The 18961-nt window shown below is 43.3% G+C and overlaps 1 protein-coding gene across 2 annotated transcripts in view; it reads right to left on the bottom strand.

Annotated features, from left to right (window-relative positions):
* SELP (selectin P) overlaps positions 1-18961 on the bottom strand; it is a 56427-nt gene that overhangs the window by 3687 nt on the left and 33779 nt on the right. For both annotated transcript variants that reach the window (XM_027086375.1, XM_027086376.1), the window contains 7 exons: positions 17116-17301; positions 14355-14540; positions 10871-11056; positions 4730-4915; positions 3218-3427; positions 1984-2169; positions 1011-1130 (listed from right to left, as the gene is read on the bottom strand). In XM_027086375.1, the coding sequence (XP_026942176.1) occupies positions 1011-1130; positions 1984-2169; positions 3218-3427; positions 4730-4915; positions 10871-11056; positions 14355-14540; positions 17116-17301 (1260 nt within the window). The remainder of the gene's footprint in view (positions 1-1010; positions 1131-1983; positions 2170-3217; positions 3428-4729; positions 4916-10870; positions 11057-14354; positions 14541-17115; positions 17302-18961) is intronic.

The following is an 18961-nucleotide window of genomic DNA, read 5'->3' as shown; positions in this document are numbered from 1 at the left end:
TGGCTGCTGGTCCCTCTCCACGGTTCAGAGGGTTCCCTGGAAATGTCTCAAAACTAAAGAAAGAGCTTGGGGAAAATGCAGGAATAGGGTGATTCCTACATGGTAATGGAGATGAGGATTCAGGTCTTAGGCGCTCTCACCTCTGCCTTCCGGATTTGGTTAACCAAGCACAGATGTTGCCTGGAGGGACTGGTTGTAGCTTTTTGGTCTTTAAGTAGTGTTATTGTTTGTCTATTGTCCTATTTACTCACTCACAGAAGAGTATATGAGGGAACATTAGAAAACCAGCCTAATGTGATGGTGTCTTTGTGAAGGGAGAGAGCATGAGAATAGGAAACAAGGGGTTCTTCCTCTGAGCAGTTAAAAATAGGGTGGGAGGGAGGGAGACACAAGAGGGAAGAGATATGGGGATATATGTATATGTATAACTGATTCACTTTATTATAAAGCAGAAACTAACACACCATTCTAAAGCAGTTATACTCCAGTAAAGATGTTAAAAAAAAATAGGTGTGGAAATCTCAATTCCATGAGAATGCTGGCAGGTACTTTTAACATAGCCACTTTCTGTTCCTGGATTTGAGCATCCCTGACCCCTCTGATACCCCCACTTACTTTCCATGAGGAAAGATGAAGAGACCCATTAGCTTATTAGAAGAGGATTGGCTTATTATTGGCTTCTCTTGTTGCGGAGCACAGGCTCTAGGCATGCAGGCTTCAGTAGTTGTGGCATATGGGTTCAGTAGTGTGGCGTGCGGGCTCTAGAGCACATGCTCAGAAGTTGTGGTGCATGGGCTTAGTTGCTCCGCGGCATGGGGATCTTCCCGGACCAGTACTCAAACCTGTGTCCCCTGCACTGGCAGGCGGATTCTTAACCACTGTACAGGGAAGCCCCTTGTTTTCTTTTAATGCAAATGTTTTCAGACATGAACTACTGAAATTGTCGTTTCACTGCCCTGCCCCAAATCACATGAAAGAAGAAAATAAGGAGAATATTCTTTCCTATTTACCTTTTTGTCTGCAACGCTTTCTTAGCAGAGCCAGGAGTAGCCCGCCCGTCACTAAACCTGTTGTAGAAGCCACTGCTCCACCAAAATAAGTCAAGGCTTCCTGGATAGTCAATGGCCCCGCTGCAAAATAAACACATGCACGCGTGCAAGACATAAGAAGGGTATTGTGCAGAAGACCATCATTCCCCCAGGAGGTCCCCAAGGACTCTAAGATGTGAGATCAAGTAAGTCATCAAAGGTCCTGGCAGTGCTAACAACCCGGCACAAAAACATCTGGAAGTCATAAACCACTGCAACAGAATGGGATGCACGCAGGGCCTGATTTTCTTCCTAACGCTTAAATATCAAACGTAATTTCCAAAGGAGTCAGGGTAAGGACTCAATAAAAGGAATTAGATGATTAAATGGTAGACACAATAAATGGAAGTTTGGATAAACAAAGTAAACTTTGGGTAATTGTGGGGGGGGCAATTGAACATTTTTATGGGATGAAAAGTAGTTACAACAAGCTGCTAGAGAAAAGAAATGAAAAAAAGGGAGGGGGATGACATAAACCTTACAAACAGATGGAGCTTAATTAAGGAAGATATACTGTATTTTTGGAGGTATATGTTAAACAAAGATCTTCTGAGATAATAAATTAGGATTCTGCACTAAATAACCTTCAGTTTAAAACATTTTGAAACTTCAAGATGTACTACACACAGATTATAAAGAAATGAGAGCATTCATTTCACAAACTGGAGCTTTGAAAAAGGAGTGGTGACTGTTTACACAGAGTCACTGAATTTGATTCCCACTGCTCTGCATGAGGTACAGAGATGCTGTCTGATTCATTGTGAAACAATTATTAAATGCAGGGGAAAACCCAGTGATGGAAAAAGCAACCACTGTCAGAAATACTCAGAGGAGAAACACTGATTTCATTATTTTCCATATCAAAGCGACTTCCTAACCCAGATGAGAAATAAACCTTGGCACGCTGGCATGATAGCTGACCACTGGCCATTCTCCTGGCACACTGTTCTCGCTGAGCCACTAAGTAAACGGCCCTCTGGGCAACGGAAGCTGCAGGTGGATCCATAGCTGAAATTTCCCCGAGGGTTGGAGCAGTTCATCACGATTGGCTCAGTCACGTGTAGCTTGGAGCATTTGACAGCTGCAGAAAAAAAGAAGGCAGGAAAAACAAACATATAGAATGAACACAAAAGAGAGTATGGATTCATTTGAAACCTGGCTAGCATTGCCATTGGATGAGGTAGAATACAAAAGATCAGAAAGGAAATGAGCTACTTTTGACATTCCCACTAGCCCTTCCAGCATCACATGTACTAAGATAGCCACTCAAAGAATGATAGCCAAAGAACTAGGATGGGCACATAGTGGCAATTCAATAAATACCTGCCAGTGGATTGGTCAATCTTACCTACCAAAATACTATTTACAAAATTTTGCTTCTCAAGAATACTGTTGTCCTAAATGTCATTATTACTACCATTGACAATAAGCTGGCATGTCAGCACATATTTCTTAAAATAACAAGTGTTCAGCATAGCTGGCCTCTGGACGATTGAAAGAGGTAGAGACTTCCATACTCGTTAAACTATTTGTCAGGGAATTTCAGGCTATTCTCCTAAATTTGTGGATAGAAAACTAAATATAAGTCAAATTTAACTCAACTCAGGAGACTGAATTTAACTCAGGCCAATGTTATTGAGCAACAGTGACATTTGCAAAGCACTGTGCTGTGCTTCCTAGGGAATACAGTGATGAAGGAGACACAGTGCTTCGTGCAGAGGGCGATAGGTCTTCAAGAGGTATCAGTCATGATTTATCTTTTTATTTAGCTTCCAATTATGAAAATACGGAATATTTACACTGCCGCATCATTAACAGGATTGTAACTCATATTTCACAATTCAGATGGCTGGTCTCGTGTTCAGCGTGTGCATTGTTCTAACACGTTTTAGACATTTACATGTTTCCTCCTTTAGGTCTTTGAGTACCAGGGCACTACCTCGTGACATGAGGAAGGGGAAAAGTTGGTATGCTTCTTGCACATTGCTTCTAATTGGGATTGGTGTGGATTTCATGGAGGAGCTGACACTTGAAGGGGTCATTGGGGCTGGATGGGATTTCGACAGGCATGTACAGTGACTAGCTTGCTGGAAGAGAGCATCAGAACTGCCTGTTCCTTTTCACATTACCTCTGCATGCTGGAGCTCCTGCTGTCCATTGTCCAGAAGGTCTGCATCGGAGAGCACTATCTCCCATGAGTGTGAATCCAGCTTTGCATGCAAAGTGGCAAGTGGTATTCAAACCAAAGTTTCCCAGACGATGCTGACAGGACATTGTTCCTTGCTTTGGAGTGACGAGGGATGGGCATTGCACCTCTACAGTAGGAGCTGATACTATGTCTGTTGTGAGAAAAGGTTTCAATTTAGAGAGCTCCCAATTAGAAGGAGCACAACAGAGTTAAGACTGACATGGGGGGCTTCCCTGGTGGCGCAGTGGTTGAGAGTCCGCCTGCCGATGCAGGGGACACGGGCTCGTGCCCCGGTCCGGGAAGATCCCACATGCCGCGGAGCGGCTGGGCCCGTGAGCCGTGGCCGCTGAGCCTGCGCGTCCGGAGCCTGTGCTCCGCAACGGGAAAGGCCAAAACAGTGAGAGGCCCGCGTACCAAAAAAAAAAAAAAAAAAAAAGACTGACATGGAATAACTGCCTTCCACTCCTTTCATAATCAGGGAGGTTCTAGCAATAGCTCCTTAAGGAAGTTAAGGAAAACTATTAAAATCAGGTATGGAAAACCAGATGAGAAAAATGATCTAAAATTGTCCTTGGAGAGATGATTCTCCTGGCCAGAAGAAGAAATTGGAGGTGGGGGGGGGGGGGGGGGCGTCAATGTTACTGATACTAAAAACAAAACAAAACAAAGGCAGAATAATTGGTGCAGAAATATAAGAATTCAGTAGAAAGAGAAATATGTATAGGCCAATTGCTTGCTCAGTGCTGCTTTTTTTTTTGTGGTACGCAGGCCTCTCACTGTTGTGGCCTCTCCCGTTGCGCGGGCTCAGCGGCCATGGCTCACGGGCCCAGCCGCTCTGCGGCATGTTGGATCCTCCCGGACCGGGGCACGAACCTGCGTGCCCTGCATCGGCAGGCTGACTCCCAACCACTGCGCCACCAGGGAAACCCATCAGTGCTGCTTTATTGGGAGGTGGTATTGTCTTCTGGCCAAAGGCCAGCATGAAATGTGAGGCGTGGATATTGCCACTGGCTGTCACTAACTTGCCACGTGGCAGAAAGATGGCAGTTGACCCCTCTCCACTTCAGTTCCTTGATTTGAAACACTGGACCGGTGACTACACCCCTAGTGCTCTCTCCTGGCGATGAAGCAATGGAAACCATTCAATCAACTCAACAAAGCTCTTTGAGACAAAGAGGCCACAATTACGAAAGAAAATCCGTGCTTAAGAATCGGTGTTATCTTTTATTCACAAATGTGAAAAAGTCCTTTCACTCCTTATACATTTTTAAATCCAGGCTGTGTTTCCTAGACCCCAGTAGAAAACCCACTTCATGACAAGAAGTGGAGCTTTCACAATAATAATGATATCATGTGTACCTGTCATATACTAAGAGTGTATATAAGTGTTTGTTATTTTTGTTGAGGAAATTTCCAGAAGAAGAGCTGTCCCGGCAAGTGTATCCTGTTTTACCGTCACAGGTCGGTCGGGGTGCTGTCCATCTTCCAGAAGCTGTGCATTCAACATGGCTGGACCCCTCCAGCTTAAAGCCCTCGTTACAGGAGAAACGGCAGGTGGAGCCAGCAGTGAATTCTCCGTGAGAGTCAGGACAATCCAGGCTTCCCCGCTCTGGGGCAGACAGTTCTGGACACTTGATGGCTGGAGAAGCAAATCAAGAATGTCACAATCTCCAAATTGATTTGGAAGCCCTGTTTTGCACCAGATTTATTCATTTTCAACAAATATTAACTACTTATTGAGCTCCCACTGTGTCAGGTGTTTTGCTAGGTAGCAGGCGTTTCACAATGAGCACAGCAGGTCATGAAGTACAAAGGGCAGGGGGAGGGACGGTGGGCTTGCAGAGAGGAGTATAGGAAGAAGTCAAGGATTTAGGCAGTCATCCTCAAGAATTCACAATTTCCTCCTCTTCTCTCTACACCTGCTGCTTTAGAGACCTCAGAGCCTCCCCCCAGCTCTCACTGTCCTATCTGCATAAATGCAGTCCAAGTTTTCACTTCTGTCCTTCCAACTGCCTGAGGCTACTTCCGGTTAGATATCCTGCTGTCTCCACAGATTCAACACGTCTAAACCTGCAATGATCATCTTGGGTTCTAAACTACTGTTTCTTCCATTTGGATCCCCAGGCTTTTTTTTTTTTTTTAACCACAGTTTCATGGCACAGGAAAGCTCAAAACCTCCTGGTGAAGCTAGATTAGTTCCTGGGAAGTCCCTGAACTGACCTCATGTGTTCTTGCCTCTGGTTCTTGGCTCGCACTGCCCTAAATTTCTTTCAATTTTTACTGAATAAAATCCCACCCATCCTCTAGGATCCAAAGGAACACAGCCTCTCTTAAGCCTCTGCTGATCACTGCATCCTGAAGTCTTCTCCTCTGAACGCATCAGTTTTTTCTTTGAACTCATATGCTGTCATATCACATGTCATCTCTTCCCTCTTCTCCTGGATAGAAAGCTCCTAAAACCCAAGAACCATAAGTCTTTGTGTCTCCCACAATTCACACTGCAGGATCTCAAGAGGTGGTGCTCAACCACCGTATGCCAAGTGGATGTGGAATTTTTAATTTACTATTTCCCCAAAAAACTGTTTTGATAAGTTATTGCAGTTACCTATTTTTCTTAGGATCATGTCTTTCTCCCCACGAAGGTCTCTGACATAAGACTGTTATTTATCAACAAATATTGGATTATTGACAAACTGAGGGACTATTCTTTCCTTAAATCCAAGACTATCTGAAAGCAATGCCTTGGTCAGATAAGGCTCGTTTTGCTTAGCTATTTTGCTTTTTAAAAAAAATCTCTTGAAGTCCTATGTAATGCCTCATGGAAAAGTGATGTATTGGCTTTTACGTATTGGCCCACGTGCTTTTTGGTGGCAGGCTATTCACTGAAGGATTGTGGATCCTTACTGTGTGAACCCATTCAAACAGCCAAAGTAACATACTGAATTTCAGTTTAGAACTCTCAAATTTTTGAGTAATTAATAAATCCATACCTCTCAGACCAATTCCATTTATCAAACATTTATTAAACATATCTCTTGGTGTAAGTCATAGACATTAAATCATTTATGAACATTTTCACTAAAATAACTTTTTCAATATCTCCAAGAATTTCATATTTAAACCCAAGAAAATACATAATGTCAATTGCATGAGAGCAGGGACCTTGTCAGCTCTTTTCAACACTGTATCCCAGGCAACAGTGCCTGGCGCAAAGTAGGGGGCCCCAAAATATTTGTCAAATGAACGAATAAGTTAGCACAATTTAATTTGGACTCATGCTAACAAGTATTTTTACGTGGTGTGAAAAGAAACGAGAGGAGTTACTATTTTAAAAAATGGATTTAAGTGACCCCTAGGATACAAAGAGAATTATACAAAGAGTATAATATAGTATACAAAGAGAAAAAAGAGAATTACTACAAAAAAAAAGAGAATTACTACAGCATTAAATCTACTTGGAGGACATTGCTTTGGTCTCAGTCTTTTTCTGACAAGGTTATAGGTATAGCCTTTTGTAGCTAGGAAAGTCTCTCATCCTTCTTCTGTAAACATGAACCTTGTTGAATCTAAGGACTAACTTGTGTAAGGAAGCATGTTTTCCTGTCTTGGGGGCAGCTTTGGTGAGGTTCATGGAAGCCTAGCCCAGAACGGGCAAGTGGTGGGCACTCAGCAAACATGGGCTGAATTAAATTTGTGGAGCTGTCAAGGAAGTTGTTGGAGTGAAGGGGCCTAGTGCGGATGTAGAGGAAGAGATTTTTACCAAGGAATGACCTCTGTGGGTAACTTTAAAGAGTAGTCATATTCTTGAGCCTCCTCTAAAACTTTACCAAAACCTGAGTCATTACAAGAAGAATAGAAAATGGATAAGGGTTGCTTTTATCACCATACTTAATGCTCTATATTTGTGGACTTAAAGGCCGTGCTGCCTACTGGAAAGGTCTTCGTTGATATTTTTCTGTAATCCATGAAGTAGCTGTACATGATTGCCTGTGACTTCATGAACTATTGGGATCATCAGCACTCTATTATTATCTTATGACATATTTAGTTAATTCTCTGTTTCTTTGTATTATCTCTTTTTACTTGAGTTGGATACAGTTTTGTCAAGAATTTTTTGGAAAGAAGATGTATCATAAATAATAAATTTAATTGAGTTGGCTGTTCTAAACTCAAATTTTAAAAATAAAGGCTAGGAATCTTCATGGAGTCAGAGAAATGTTGGGGGAGTGGAGAAATAAAACAGGCCAGAGCTTAGAGGGTACCAGTTTGCTATATTTTAGAACTTGGATGAGCAAGGATGTGGCAGAAGGGCAGAGCTAGGATTGGGATTTGAAACCAGGACCCATCCCTCCCCGTCAAGGTGAGGTTGGTCATTAGCAGTTGGATCCAGCAGCCAAACATGGTCTCCAGAGGGCCAATGACAAAGTGACTGGGAAAACAGTAATCTGTGTCAGGATAGTGGCTCCACAGGTGGTGACACGGGGGACACAGAAACCGGATATAAGCAATTCAGCACTGCTTAGGTTCAGGGAAAGGAATTCAGGTCCTTGCGGGGGGCGGGCAAAGGCTAGGAGGAGACTGGAAAATACAGGCAGAGCTCAGGTCCTAGAGAGACCAGGAAACTGGCATTCTAACTAAAAGGGAAATATCTGTGGACCTACTCAAAAAATGGAACCTCACATGGTGCTGTGAAGCAAGAGACTCAGCATTGCACCTGCCACACCACCCCTCCTTATTTGCTGGCCCTCAAGCCCCTATGACATAGCCCAGGACTCTGAAAAAGACCATGTGAACAATCAAGGGTCAGTGCTGAAGGGTTAACAATTCATGGACTCAGGCATATGGGCAAAGAAGAGGAACTATGTGCCTGAATCTAGAGAATACATTTAGAGAATGAGGTGGAAACACAGGTACCAAAGCCAGAGCTAACGATCAGGGGCACACAGGGTTGACAGTTCCAAAGCCCATAGTTGACGAAAGCTGCTGCCCCTGGTCAAGTTTGGTTCTAGACACTGGGCAGGGCTAGGCCTGAAGGGTGGTGGGCAAAGGCCACCTCGTGTGGAGAAAAGGAGGTGGCAAGGAGTGAGGGGAAGTGGGGGCTTCAGAGATTACAGATTTAACAACCATGCTGATTGCATATATGATTTAAACTTTAGTGAGATGTTTCTTAGGGATGTTTTATTCTTTAGCTTTAAAACAGAATGTGGAAAAACAGAGCTTATGATAGATGCCCATGGAATAAACAAACGAGTGATTGAGAAATAAGTGACGAAGCCCTAATGATATCAGCCATGAATGTTCTAGATTCCTCCGGTGGCTTGTAGTGTATCTTTTTAACAGCGGGTGATAGCATTTTATGTCCTTTAGTCTACAGAATTCGTGTCCAGGGAAGAGACCTCAGAGTTGTTGTTGTTTTTTTACATCGTTATTGGAGTATAATCGCTTTAAAATGTTGTGTTAGTTTCTGCTGTGTAGCAAAGTGAATAAGCTGTATGTGTACATATATCCCTATACCCTCTCCCTCTTGCGTCTCCCTCCCACCCTCCCTATCCCACCCCTCTAGGTGGTCACAAAGCACCGAGCTGATCTCCCTGTGCTATGCGGCTGCTTCCCACTAGCTATCTATTTTACATTTGGTAGTGGATATATGTCCATGCCACTCTCTCACCTCATCACAGCCTCCCCTCCCCGCCGTGTCCACAAGTCCATTCTGTATGTCTGCGGCTTTATTCCTGTCCTGTCCCTAGGTTCATTAGAACCATTTTTTTTAAAGATTCCATTTATATGTGTTAGCATACGGAGACCTCAGAGTTGATCTTGTCCACTCCTCTCCTTTTGGAATTGAGAAAATCAAGGGTGTGGCGTGATTTACATGGTCCATGGCTCCATGGAAGAGCAATACAGGTCTTCTTTGGATATTAATCTAGTGCTCATTCCACGAGAAGGAATAAGTATTTAGCTCTTTTCACGAATAGATTTCTATCAACATATTTTCTCATTTGATCCCTCTCATTCTCTCATTTGATCACTCATTTCGGCAACTAGACAAGAGCAGTGGAAAAGAGTAAATTTACAAGTGACTGACCCGGGATTTAGAAACCTGCCACTGTGTGGCAGTGTAGTGTAGTGTTGTGGTAAGAGCTCTGGCCCTGTAATCAGGCTAGACCTGGGCTTGAATCCTAGCTCCTTACTTCCTATCTATTAGATCTCTGCCAGCTATTTATCTTCCATTTCCTCATCTTTAAAACGGGGAGAGTGACAACCATGTTAAGGATAGTTGCGTGGACTGAATGCAAAAATGCATATGAAATAGCTGGTACTTATTTACACAAGCAATAAAAATGAGCTATTACTGCTGGTATAGTACACAGAACAATAGAACAATGGCAACTTTTGAAAGTAAACGTGAGCTATAAATTAATCAATTCATCAACTTCTATTTTAGAGTATACTATATACTAGGTAGGTGTCAGTCAGATGTTTCGGGGGAATCAAAGACCCTTGCCTTTGAGGATCTACTAATTCATTGTCAATAGGGCCTGAGCTTGAATAAATTTAACCAGTAAATGATAAGCTTCGATTCAACAGATACTTGTCACACACCTACTTTTTTTTCCGTCTAGTTGCTGCAGGAAATACAAAGGTGAATGCGGCACAGTTGCTGCCCTCAAGGAGCTCCTAATCCATATAGAAGTTGAGCGAGGAGAAACATACACCAATAGTTAAACTGTGAGATCCTTGAGGGGTTGGGATGAAATCACATCCACCCCTGAGTAAGCTCAGTGTCTGGGGCTTAGTAGTGCTCAGCAAAGGTGGATGTGGGAATGAATGAGTAAGAGCGTAGTAGAAAAATTCTTTATGATGAAGTAAAAGTCCCAGTCACATAGCTGAACTTCATCACTTACTAATAGTGTGAATTTTGACAAGTTACATAATCTCTGAGCCTCTATTTTCTCATCTGTAAAATAGAGACAATACTGCCTGTCCTCATTATTTTAGAATTGTAATAAACATCAAATATCGCAGTGACACTAAAACACGTTATAAAACTATGAAATGTTTAAAATTATTATTATAAGACTATTCAGAGAAGACTTTCCTGGTGGCGCAGTGGTTAAGAATCCATGTGCCAATGTAGGGGACATGGGTTCAAGCCCTGGTCCGGGAAGATCCCACACGCCGCAGAGCAACTAAGCCCGTGCGCCACAACTACTGCCTGAGCTCTAGAGCCCGCGAGCCACAACTACTGATCCTGCGAGCCACAACTACTGAAGCCCGTGCACCTAGAGCCCATGCTCTGCAACAAGAGAAGCCACCGCAGCGAGAAGCCCGCGCACCGCAACGAAGAGTAACCCCCATTTGCCATGACTAAAGAATGCCCGTGCGCAACGATAAAAACCCAATGCAGCAAATAAAGTTATATTAAAAAAAAAGAATATTCAGAGAGAGAGAGAAAAGCTTTTGGTCTAGATCATTATGCTTTGTGGAGAAACCTTCCTTTAGCTTAGGAACAGGTTTACATGAATTGCTGATGATCCTTCATTCTACACGGTTACTTGAGAAGCTGTAAGAGAGGATAGACCCGTGGTCCTACCGTCACACGTTGGTGGGGAATCTGTCCAGCGTCCAGATGGAGTACAGTCCAATCTTTCCGGTCCAGATAAAGAGAATCCCTCATCACAGGTGAACTGGCATGTGGTCTTATAACTGGAATCTCCAAGAGGCTGGACACAGGTCTTTGTTCCATTCTGAGGGTTTGGGAGAGGTGCGCAGGTAACGGCTGCCGTGGGCATGGCCGAGGAGGAGAGAGGAGGTTGTTTTAGAACACAGCAACTTAAATCAGTGTGTGTGTGTGTGTGTGTGTCCGTCCGTCCTTAACATACCGGGGCAGCATGGGGTTAGAAATGATTGTTTGAATTTCATGGTGCTTTGTCACCCGGTAGAAGTCTTGTACGTGTGAAATAGCAGCAGTTGACAGTGGACTGGTATCCTGAAATGCTCACCGCCAAAGAGCTTTAGAGGTGATTTAAAAGGGAGTTGGTTCTTTGTTGGGAAAGATAGTGACGCAGCTCATGTTAGTTGCCCCTGGACAGGAGAAGGACTGGCTGCTTCCTTGATACCTTCTTCAGAGATAGACCTAATCACCTTGCCATAAAACAATGACAAGTGATTGGAAATAGGGAAATGGAGTAAAATACTCTTTCCCCTTCCAGAAGTTCCTTCCCCCAACCAAGTGGTGGAAAGAATCTGGGTCCAAAGCCTGCCTCTGTTACTTACTAGCAATGAATCTCTGGACAATAAGCTTTCTGAATCTCAGTTGCTTCATCTATGAAATGGGAGAAAAAACAATCCTTGCCTTGCAGGGATCCTCAGTTATACAAAATAATAAGTTAACTAAATCATAGGCAAAATTAAATTAAAAAATATTTTAACAATCATGACACAAAGTAGGCACATAATGTAACTGGCCATCTGCAGATGCTCTTCCCACCAGTCTCATCCTACAATGACCAGCCCCAGATGGCACTACTTGTTCACCTATAAAAAACAGTAAATAAGATCTCACAGTGCTTTGCCACAGCTTATCCATGTGGAGTTTGTGGTGCTAGAGGACTTGATTTGGTTGGAGATCATGCTCTGTGACTATTGGCAAGTCACTTAACCTCTCTGAACCTCAATATGTTCACCTTTAAAATGTGGAGAATAGCATTAAATAGCTCCCAGGATTTTTACAAGGCTAAAAAGTGAAAACACTCTGTATGCAAATGTTAATGGCTGCCAAGATGTCCCTCAGCCAATTAGTGAAATAAAACTCAGATTAAACGTATTGGCGTTAAAAAATGAAGGCTAAAGGCTAAGAGAACACATGGTTTCGGGTGTTTCTTCTTCACTGTTTGGCCTGATTGGGTAGTGTATGGTTTTAGACCAGAGACAGTGGTGGTGTGGATGAACCTAGGGCCATTTCCACTGATTTGAACTGCTTGAGGTCTTGAGAGCATTTTCTATTTCTCTTTCTCTCTCTTCCCTTCCTCCCTTCTCCTTTCCAGCTACATTTCACCCCCAACCTCCCAATCTCATCCCTTGGTCGAAAGACCTAGTTCTTTTCTGCCACTCGAAAAGTCTTTCTGTATTCAGTGTGGGAGTGGTGGGTAAGGGAGAGCAGGCAAGTCAAGCAGCCTATAAACCGTAAGGACAAATTGGGAGGGTGTTGGTACCATGAGTCCGTTTGCAGCTCTTTTGTGGCCTTGCCTTCTGATAGCTCGGGTGGGGATACAGGGGCAAGGGGGACCTTGCAAAGGGAAATTGAGAACACCCTCTCAAGAGCATTACAACAGCTTGTGAGTGCAAGCCTCGTGGTACCTTCCTGCACAGACCGCATTCGGGTATTTCACTTGATGCTTGCCCGGCAACAAGAGGAGAAAGTTCAGTCAGAGTAAACAAAGAACTAAAAGCGGAAGGGAAGTGGAAGGTCACAGGAAGCCATGGTGAGCGTGAGCCTCCTTGCTGTGAAACACCCACAGATGGGCCAGTGTGGGGCAATGAACTGCAATCTGTGCCCTGAACAGCCCAGGGTTGTGCGGAAGGGTGCTAAGCATTGTAACACCCTCCTCAGGGACTCCAAGTTCTTCCCCAAAGCTGTGTGGACTTTGTAGTATATTCAGCCTTCAGTGCAGCCCAGGTGACAGCTGAAGAGCCAAGGCCACAAGCCTCACCTTGGTCTCTGCAGACCCAGCTCAGAAGGTGTGCCCATCCCTAGCCCCTGTGGCTTGCCATGCTCTCTTGTGCCTGGGGCTAAAGGACATGCAGTTCTATTGAGTTGGTCAGCCCCTTCGTTCGTTCGTTCGTTCATTCACTCACTGTTGACCTAACTTAACAGTAGTGTGTACGTGTGTGTGCATGTGTGTGCTTGTGTGTGACCTGAATAGCAAGTGGTTTCCTTTTTATTAAAAACATGTTTCTGCCTGCTTTCACTCCTGTTGGAAGTGGGTACGAAGTGAAAAGCAAAGGCAAACAATGCAGAATTGGCTGGTATTTTACCTACCTAATTTTATTATTAAAATTGTATATATATGCATCATAAAAATACTAATCACATGGAAGAAAAAGTGGGAAAATATTGGAAGAATTCATACAAGAAGGGAGAAACATAACCAGTATCTGTTTTAGGGTTGGGTATTTGGGGGAGGTATTTAAGAGGAATTTTTTGTTTCTCTATTTCCTTATTTTTCTGTAGCTTTTATAAATAAAAATGTTATTTTTTAAAAAGCAGTATTTGCCATAAATATAAGTAAATAATTGGATACACGGAGTAGAAAAAGGAATGGGGAGTATAAAAAGCGTACATCTGTCCTTCAGTTCCTAAACGCAGATGATTAAAACAGTTCTATTCCACACAATAACTGCCTTTACTTTATATCAAGTGTAATGCAGACAAATATGCTTATGCTGAATATATATATACTTTGTTTCTTCTGAGAGTCCTGTTGACCTTTTGCATGTACAGATTAGTTTCTTCCTCTTTTCATCAGTCTTCACTTTATCCTAAGTGGATTTCTCCAGTCTTAACACAGATCTTGGAGGATGTTTGCAGCCAGGCACCTGTAAATTCTGCCCCTCCCATTCCACTATTAAACCCGGGAGCTACCCCCCATTCCAACATTGTACTCCGTGGTTCCTAGGAGAGAAGAGCCAGGTCAGTCTTGGAACAGCCATCCTGAGGCTAGCTCTTCCCTCTGGCCTTCTTTCCAGATACTATCTTCAGCCAAGGGAGAACAGTCCACCTGGTTCATGATAGGAGCCTTCATGTCCTGGGAAAGGCCCCAGGACAGAGCTGGCACCAGGCCACCATCACACCCCCCTGCCACCTTCCTGTTGCCAGACATCCTGTCGCTTGTGGTACCTGCCTAGCCCCTGAAGGCATTTGCATTTTGGATCCCTGGGTTACGTGATGACAGTGTTTATTCATTTTCCAGTCCATGTCAAGTTTCTGTCCCCTAGACAGTTACCACCTTTGAAATACAGCTTTTTAAAATAAGCCTACAGTTTATTTCCAAGACACTGGAAAGAATTCATTTTACCTTGGCATTCTGGAAAAGGAGCATTCCAGTTCCCTGTATCCAAGCATTGCAGCACACTTGCTCCCACCAGGAGAAAGCCCTCATCACAGGTGAAGCTGCAGGTCGACTGGTACCTAAAGGCACCAAAGGGATGGGAGCAGTTCACCTGGGCCTTGTTTGAGGCTGGAAGATACTGGCACTGCAACGCTAAGGAGTGAGGAAGTGAGAAAGTAAGGGAGTGAGGAAAGTAATAAACAAGTACTCATTGATTTCCACCCCTTAACTCTTTCTAGTGCCAACAAGCGGGATTTCTGAATTGGGCATGTTTAACCTGGAGGACGAGAAAAGTGTCATATAATCCCAATGCCACATGAAGGACTTTAGGAGGAAATGTTGAGCCATCGTTAAGCATTTGGCAATATGTATTCATAGTTTTAAAAATATCGTACTTTTGGACCCAAGAATCTATGCTAAGTATGTAACAAGATGCATATCAAAAATCAGTTCAGAGAATTTTTATCATGATATTATTTGTGAGAGCAAAATATCGAAAATGAACACAAATGCCACTAATTAGAGGCCGAAAATTAACTATCGTGGATCCATGAAAGGAATATGATATATTTCACCTTGGAAAGATATGGGAGGTGTCTCAATGCACAATGTCAAGTGAAAAAGCAGGATAAAAATTATATACACGCCGTGATCTCAATCATATAATGCAGATGGCCATAAATGGAGAGAACACATGTATTCTATATATATTAAGTCTTTTCTCATTTTTAAAAGGGGAGCAATAGTTTTAACTACCTCATGGAGTTCGACTAAAATGCTCAATAAATATTATCTATTATTATTATTACTAATAGTAGTAGTAGCAGCAGCAGTAGTAGCAGCAGTAGTAGTAATCTTAAAATCATTATAGCTATGCATCAGATGCAGAATGTCAGAGTGGAAAACGCTAGGAAGGCCTACCAGGGGAGTTATTGAAACCACATACCTAGATGCTTAAGAGAACAGTCAATTCTCTCTTTTGGGTGATTAGACATTTACCTGACTGGAGACAAGAATGTCTCCAGTGACCCCTAAAGACCCTCTCCTTTCAAGCATGTCAAAGGGCTCTCTGTGTCTTTGTCTCTCAGACAATACCTTCCCAGTACATCCCATTCCCCTCGCTAAGCGTCACCATCACGTTGTATGATGATCTATTCCTCTACTGCCTCACTTTTTTTTTCAATTGTTTAACTGTAGTAAAATACACATAGCATAAAACTTATCTTTTACCACTTAACCATTTCTAAGTGTACATTCCAGTGGGATTAAGTACATTCATATATTTGTGCAACTATCACCACCATCCGTCTTCAGAACACTTAACAGCAACTACCTATTCCTCCTCTAGGCCCCAGCAACAACCATTCCACTTTCTGTCTCAGTGATTCTGAACTACTCTAAGTACCTCCTATATGTGGAATCATTCAGTACTTGTCTTTTTGTGATTGGCTTACTACACTCAGCATAACGTCCTTGAGATTCATCCATGTTGTAGCATATGTCAGAATTTCCTTCCTTTTTAAGGCTGAATAATATTCCATTGTATGTATGTATATACCACGTTTTTCTTATCCATTCATCTATGATGGACACTTGGGTTGCTTCCACATTTTAACTGTTATGAATAATGCTGCTATGAACATGGGTGTATGCATCTCTCTTCAAGACACTGCTTTCAAACCACTGCCTCATTTTAAAATCAGGTATACTTAGACCCAGGGTTCACATAAATTGCTTGGGATCTCACATGAAATGCCAATATTTTCATTCCTGGGGCATAAATTCTGTGTGGGGTACCTCTTGTAAAAAAAAAAAAAATCTTCGTGATTTCCCTATATCTCAGTTCTTCAAGAGCAAAATATTGAGAACATGAACTATTTAAAGGAGATCACTTTGTAAAATCAGATCAGAGACATATGATTTACAAGGTAATGTTATGATCATTATTTTACCTACATTTGTAAAGCTCATAGCAGTTTTTTAAATAAATGTATTATTTTATTTTATTTATTTTTGGCTGCGTTGGGTCTTCGTTGCTGTGCGCAGCCTTTCTTCAGTTGCAACGAGCGGGGGCTACTCTTCGTTGTGGAGCATGGGCTCTAGGCGCCCAGGCTTCAGTAGTTGTGGTGTGCGGGCTCAGTAGTTGTGGCTCACAGATTTAGTTACTCTGTGGCATCTTCCCGGACCAGAAATGGAACCTGTGTCCCCTGCATTGGCAGATGGACTCTTAACCACTGTGCCACAAGGGAAGTCCCTCGTAGCATTTTTAAGCTTGCATTTACACACACTAATCCACAACCACTAGTGAGGCGGGTAAGGGAGATAATAGTACTCTTATTTTGCAGGTGACACTGAGTTTTAGAGAGACCAAAAGCTTGTTGCCAGGAAATGACAGAACTGGACTAAATGTCTTGTCATTACCCTTCCACTGTTCCATGCTGTTCCTCATGCATAATTCCTTCCTCCCAGCCCCCCCTCCTTCATGCCAACTCACGACATCCATGTCAGTCCATGCAGCCCTCGCCTTGCGTTTCAGGATACTGTGATGAACACATGCCTAAGACTGCCCTCACTCACCACTTCATCCCGAGTGGCCACACAAAGGGCCTGGCACATAATAGAGTCTTAGTGAATGTTTGAATAATAAATGAATGACAGAACTAAATGCACATGCTGATGCCTTTAGTAAGCTGAGAGGCAGGGAAGCAACGTTATGCTATCACAGTACCTTGACAGACTGGGGCTGGCGCTGTCCACTGTCCCAGATCAGCACATCGAACTGTGTCAGCTCCTCTCAGTGTGAAACCCTTAGCACAGTGAAAGCTACAGTTGCTGTTGTACTGAAATGCTCTCGAAGACAGGGAGCAATCCATGCTTCCGTGGACAGGACTCTCCAGAGGCTCACAGGCAATGGCTAAACGGAAAAAGTGATTGTCTGACACTGGGCAGTAGAAGGGCTCAATTCTTTCTCAGAAGAGCCCCTTGAGAGATGCTCCATCTTTTCGACCCACATCGTCAGTACATGCAGAACCCTAAATCCTCCTTTTTCGAAAAGAGGTATCTGCCGGGAACACCTTGCCATGCCTCTGTTTACCTGGATCACTCACCTGCCCTTCAAGTCTCAGCTTAGACTTCACTTTCCTTAAGAAGCCTTCCCTGCCCACCCCAGCTTGGGCTAGAAGCTCTTCCAGTGTGCTCCCACAGCCCCTGTTCTTGAGCTGTTCATGCATTATTGTAATTCTGCCCCTCCCCTTAGACGGCAATCTCCTTGAGGCTGGTGTCATTCATCCAGAGTTTTATTCCCAGAGCCTGGCAGTGTTTCGGACATTGAAGGTGCTCTTTAGATATTTATTGGCAATATTTGTGAAATTGGATCTGGAAGGAGGAGATATAGAACAGACTGGACTTTTAAGGAAAAAGCTGGAACAACGTACCTTATTGTTGGCACTCTAATACTGAGCCCTATAAAATGATCCTGAAAGAGCCTTGTCTCTTGAACACAGGATGTCATCCTAATCAGACTTCAATTGCCAAGTGAGTGCAGCCCAAGGTCAGTTCCTGAGCACAATTAGGCCCCGAGTGACCTCAGTTCTGATAAAGACTGGCTTCCTCCTGCTTTTCCTTGACAAAGCATGTCATCTCCAGGATACTTCTGGAGTTTATCAGAGTATAAAAATTACCTGTACACTGTGACCTTAGACCTCTGTTTTTTACAGAATCAGGGCATTTAAGAACCAAAGACCCTCTAGTGTTTCTCTCTTACTTGGCAGATGAGAAAAGTGAGGTTCAGAAATTTTAAATGACATCCCTAAGGTCTTATATGTAGACAGTAGTAGAGCTGGGTTTATAATCCAGGTCTCCCGGGAATTCCCTAATCCAACATTTAATTTCCCCCATATCCTAGTCCCCATTTTTGCTTTATAAGATGAAGGTGTGAGGCAATTACACAGAATTCAGTTTTGTGGTATTAGCTAACTGCCTAGAATTGTGTCACAACCTCTTTTTCAATGCAGCGTTCCTTTGATCCTTCGTCAAAGGCTACCACTGAGGGCTATGATGAGCAATCTCTCTCTGTGTCCTAACAGCCACTCTTCTGACTCCATCTGAAGTATAGGAAGGACACTGACCCACAGCTTCTATACACCAATGAGGCAGGGAGGGAAAAAAGAGGCAGAAACAAAGGCTCTCTGCGAGGTACATTATACAAGCTATTTAATTGTATACTTTTTATATACTTCATCCTCATTGAAGCTCCTTGCAATCTGTAGCTCATTTCATGGAGGAGAAAACCATGCCTCCCGGACGCTGAACAACCTGTTTCAGTGCCAGAGCCTGGAGGAGGTCATCCTGATGTTAAGAGCCCTTGATCTTTCCACTGTGCTGTGACTCCTTCCCGGTGCACTGGGGGCTGCTAATGAAAAATCCTACCCTCGAAGGTTGGCAAGGGTGAAGTCCCTCAGCCAGGGCCAGTGCAGCAGAGTGTGTCCCAGCCCCTCACTCGATGGTCAGGTTCACATTCAAATTTGTAGCTGGAGCCATTGCAAAGGCAGTGAGGGGATGGACACAGTCCAGGG

The sequence above is a fragment of the Aethalodelphis obliquidens genome, unplaced genomic scaffold, assembly GCF_003676395.1.
Source record: "Aethalodelphis obliquidens isolate GAN/ISIS:26980383/991018 unplaced genomic scaffold, ASM367639v1 scaffold55, whole genome shotgun sequence".
Lineage (NCBI taxonomy): Eukaryota > Metazoa > Chordata > Mammalia > Artiodactyla > Delphinidae > Aethalodelphis > Aethalodelphis obliquidens.
Note: the sequence above shows the minus strand (reverse complement) of the source record. Positions and strands in the feature narration are given on the sequence as shown.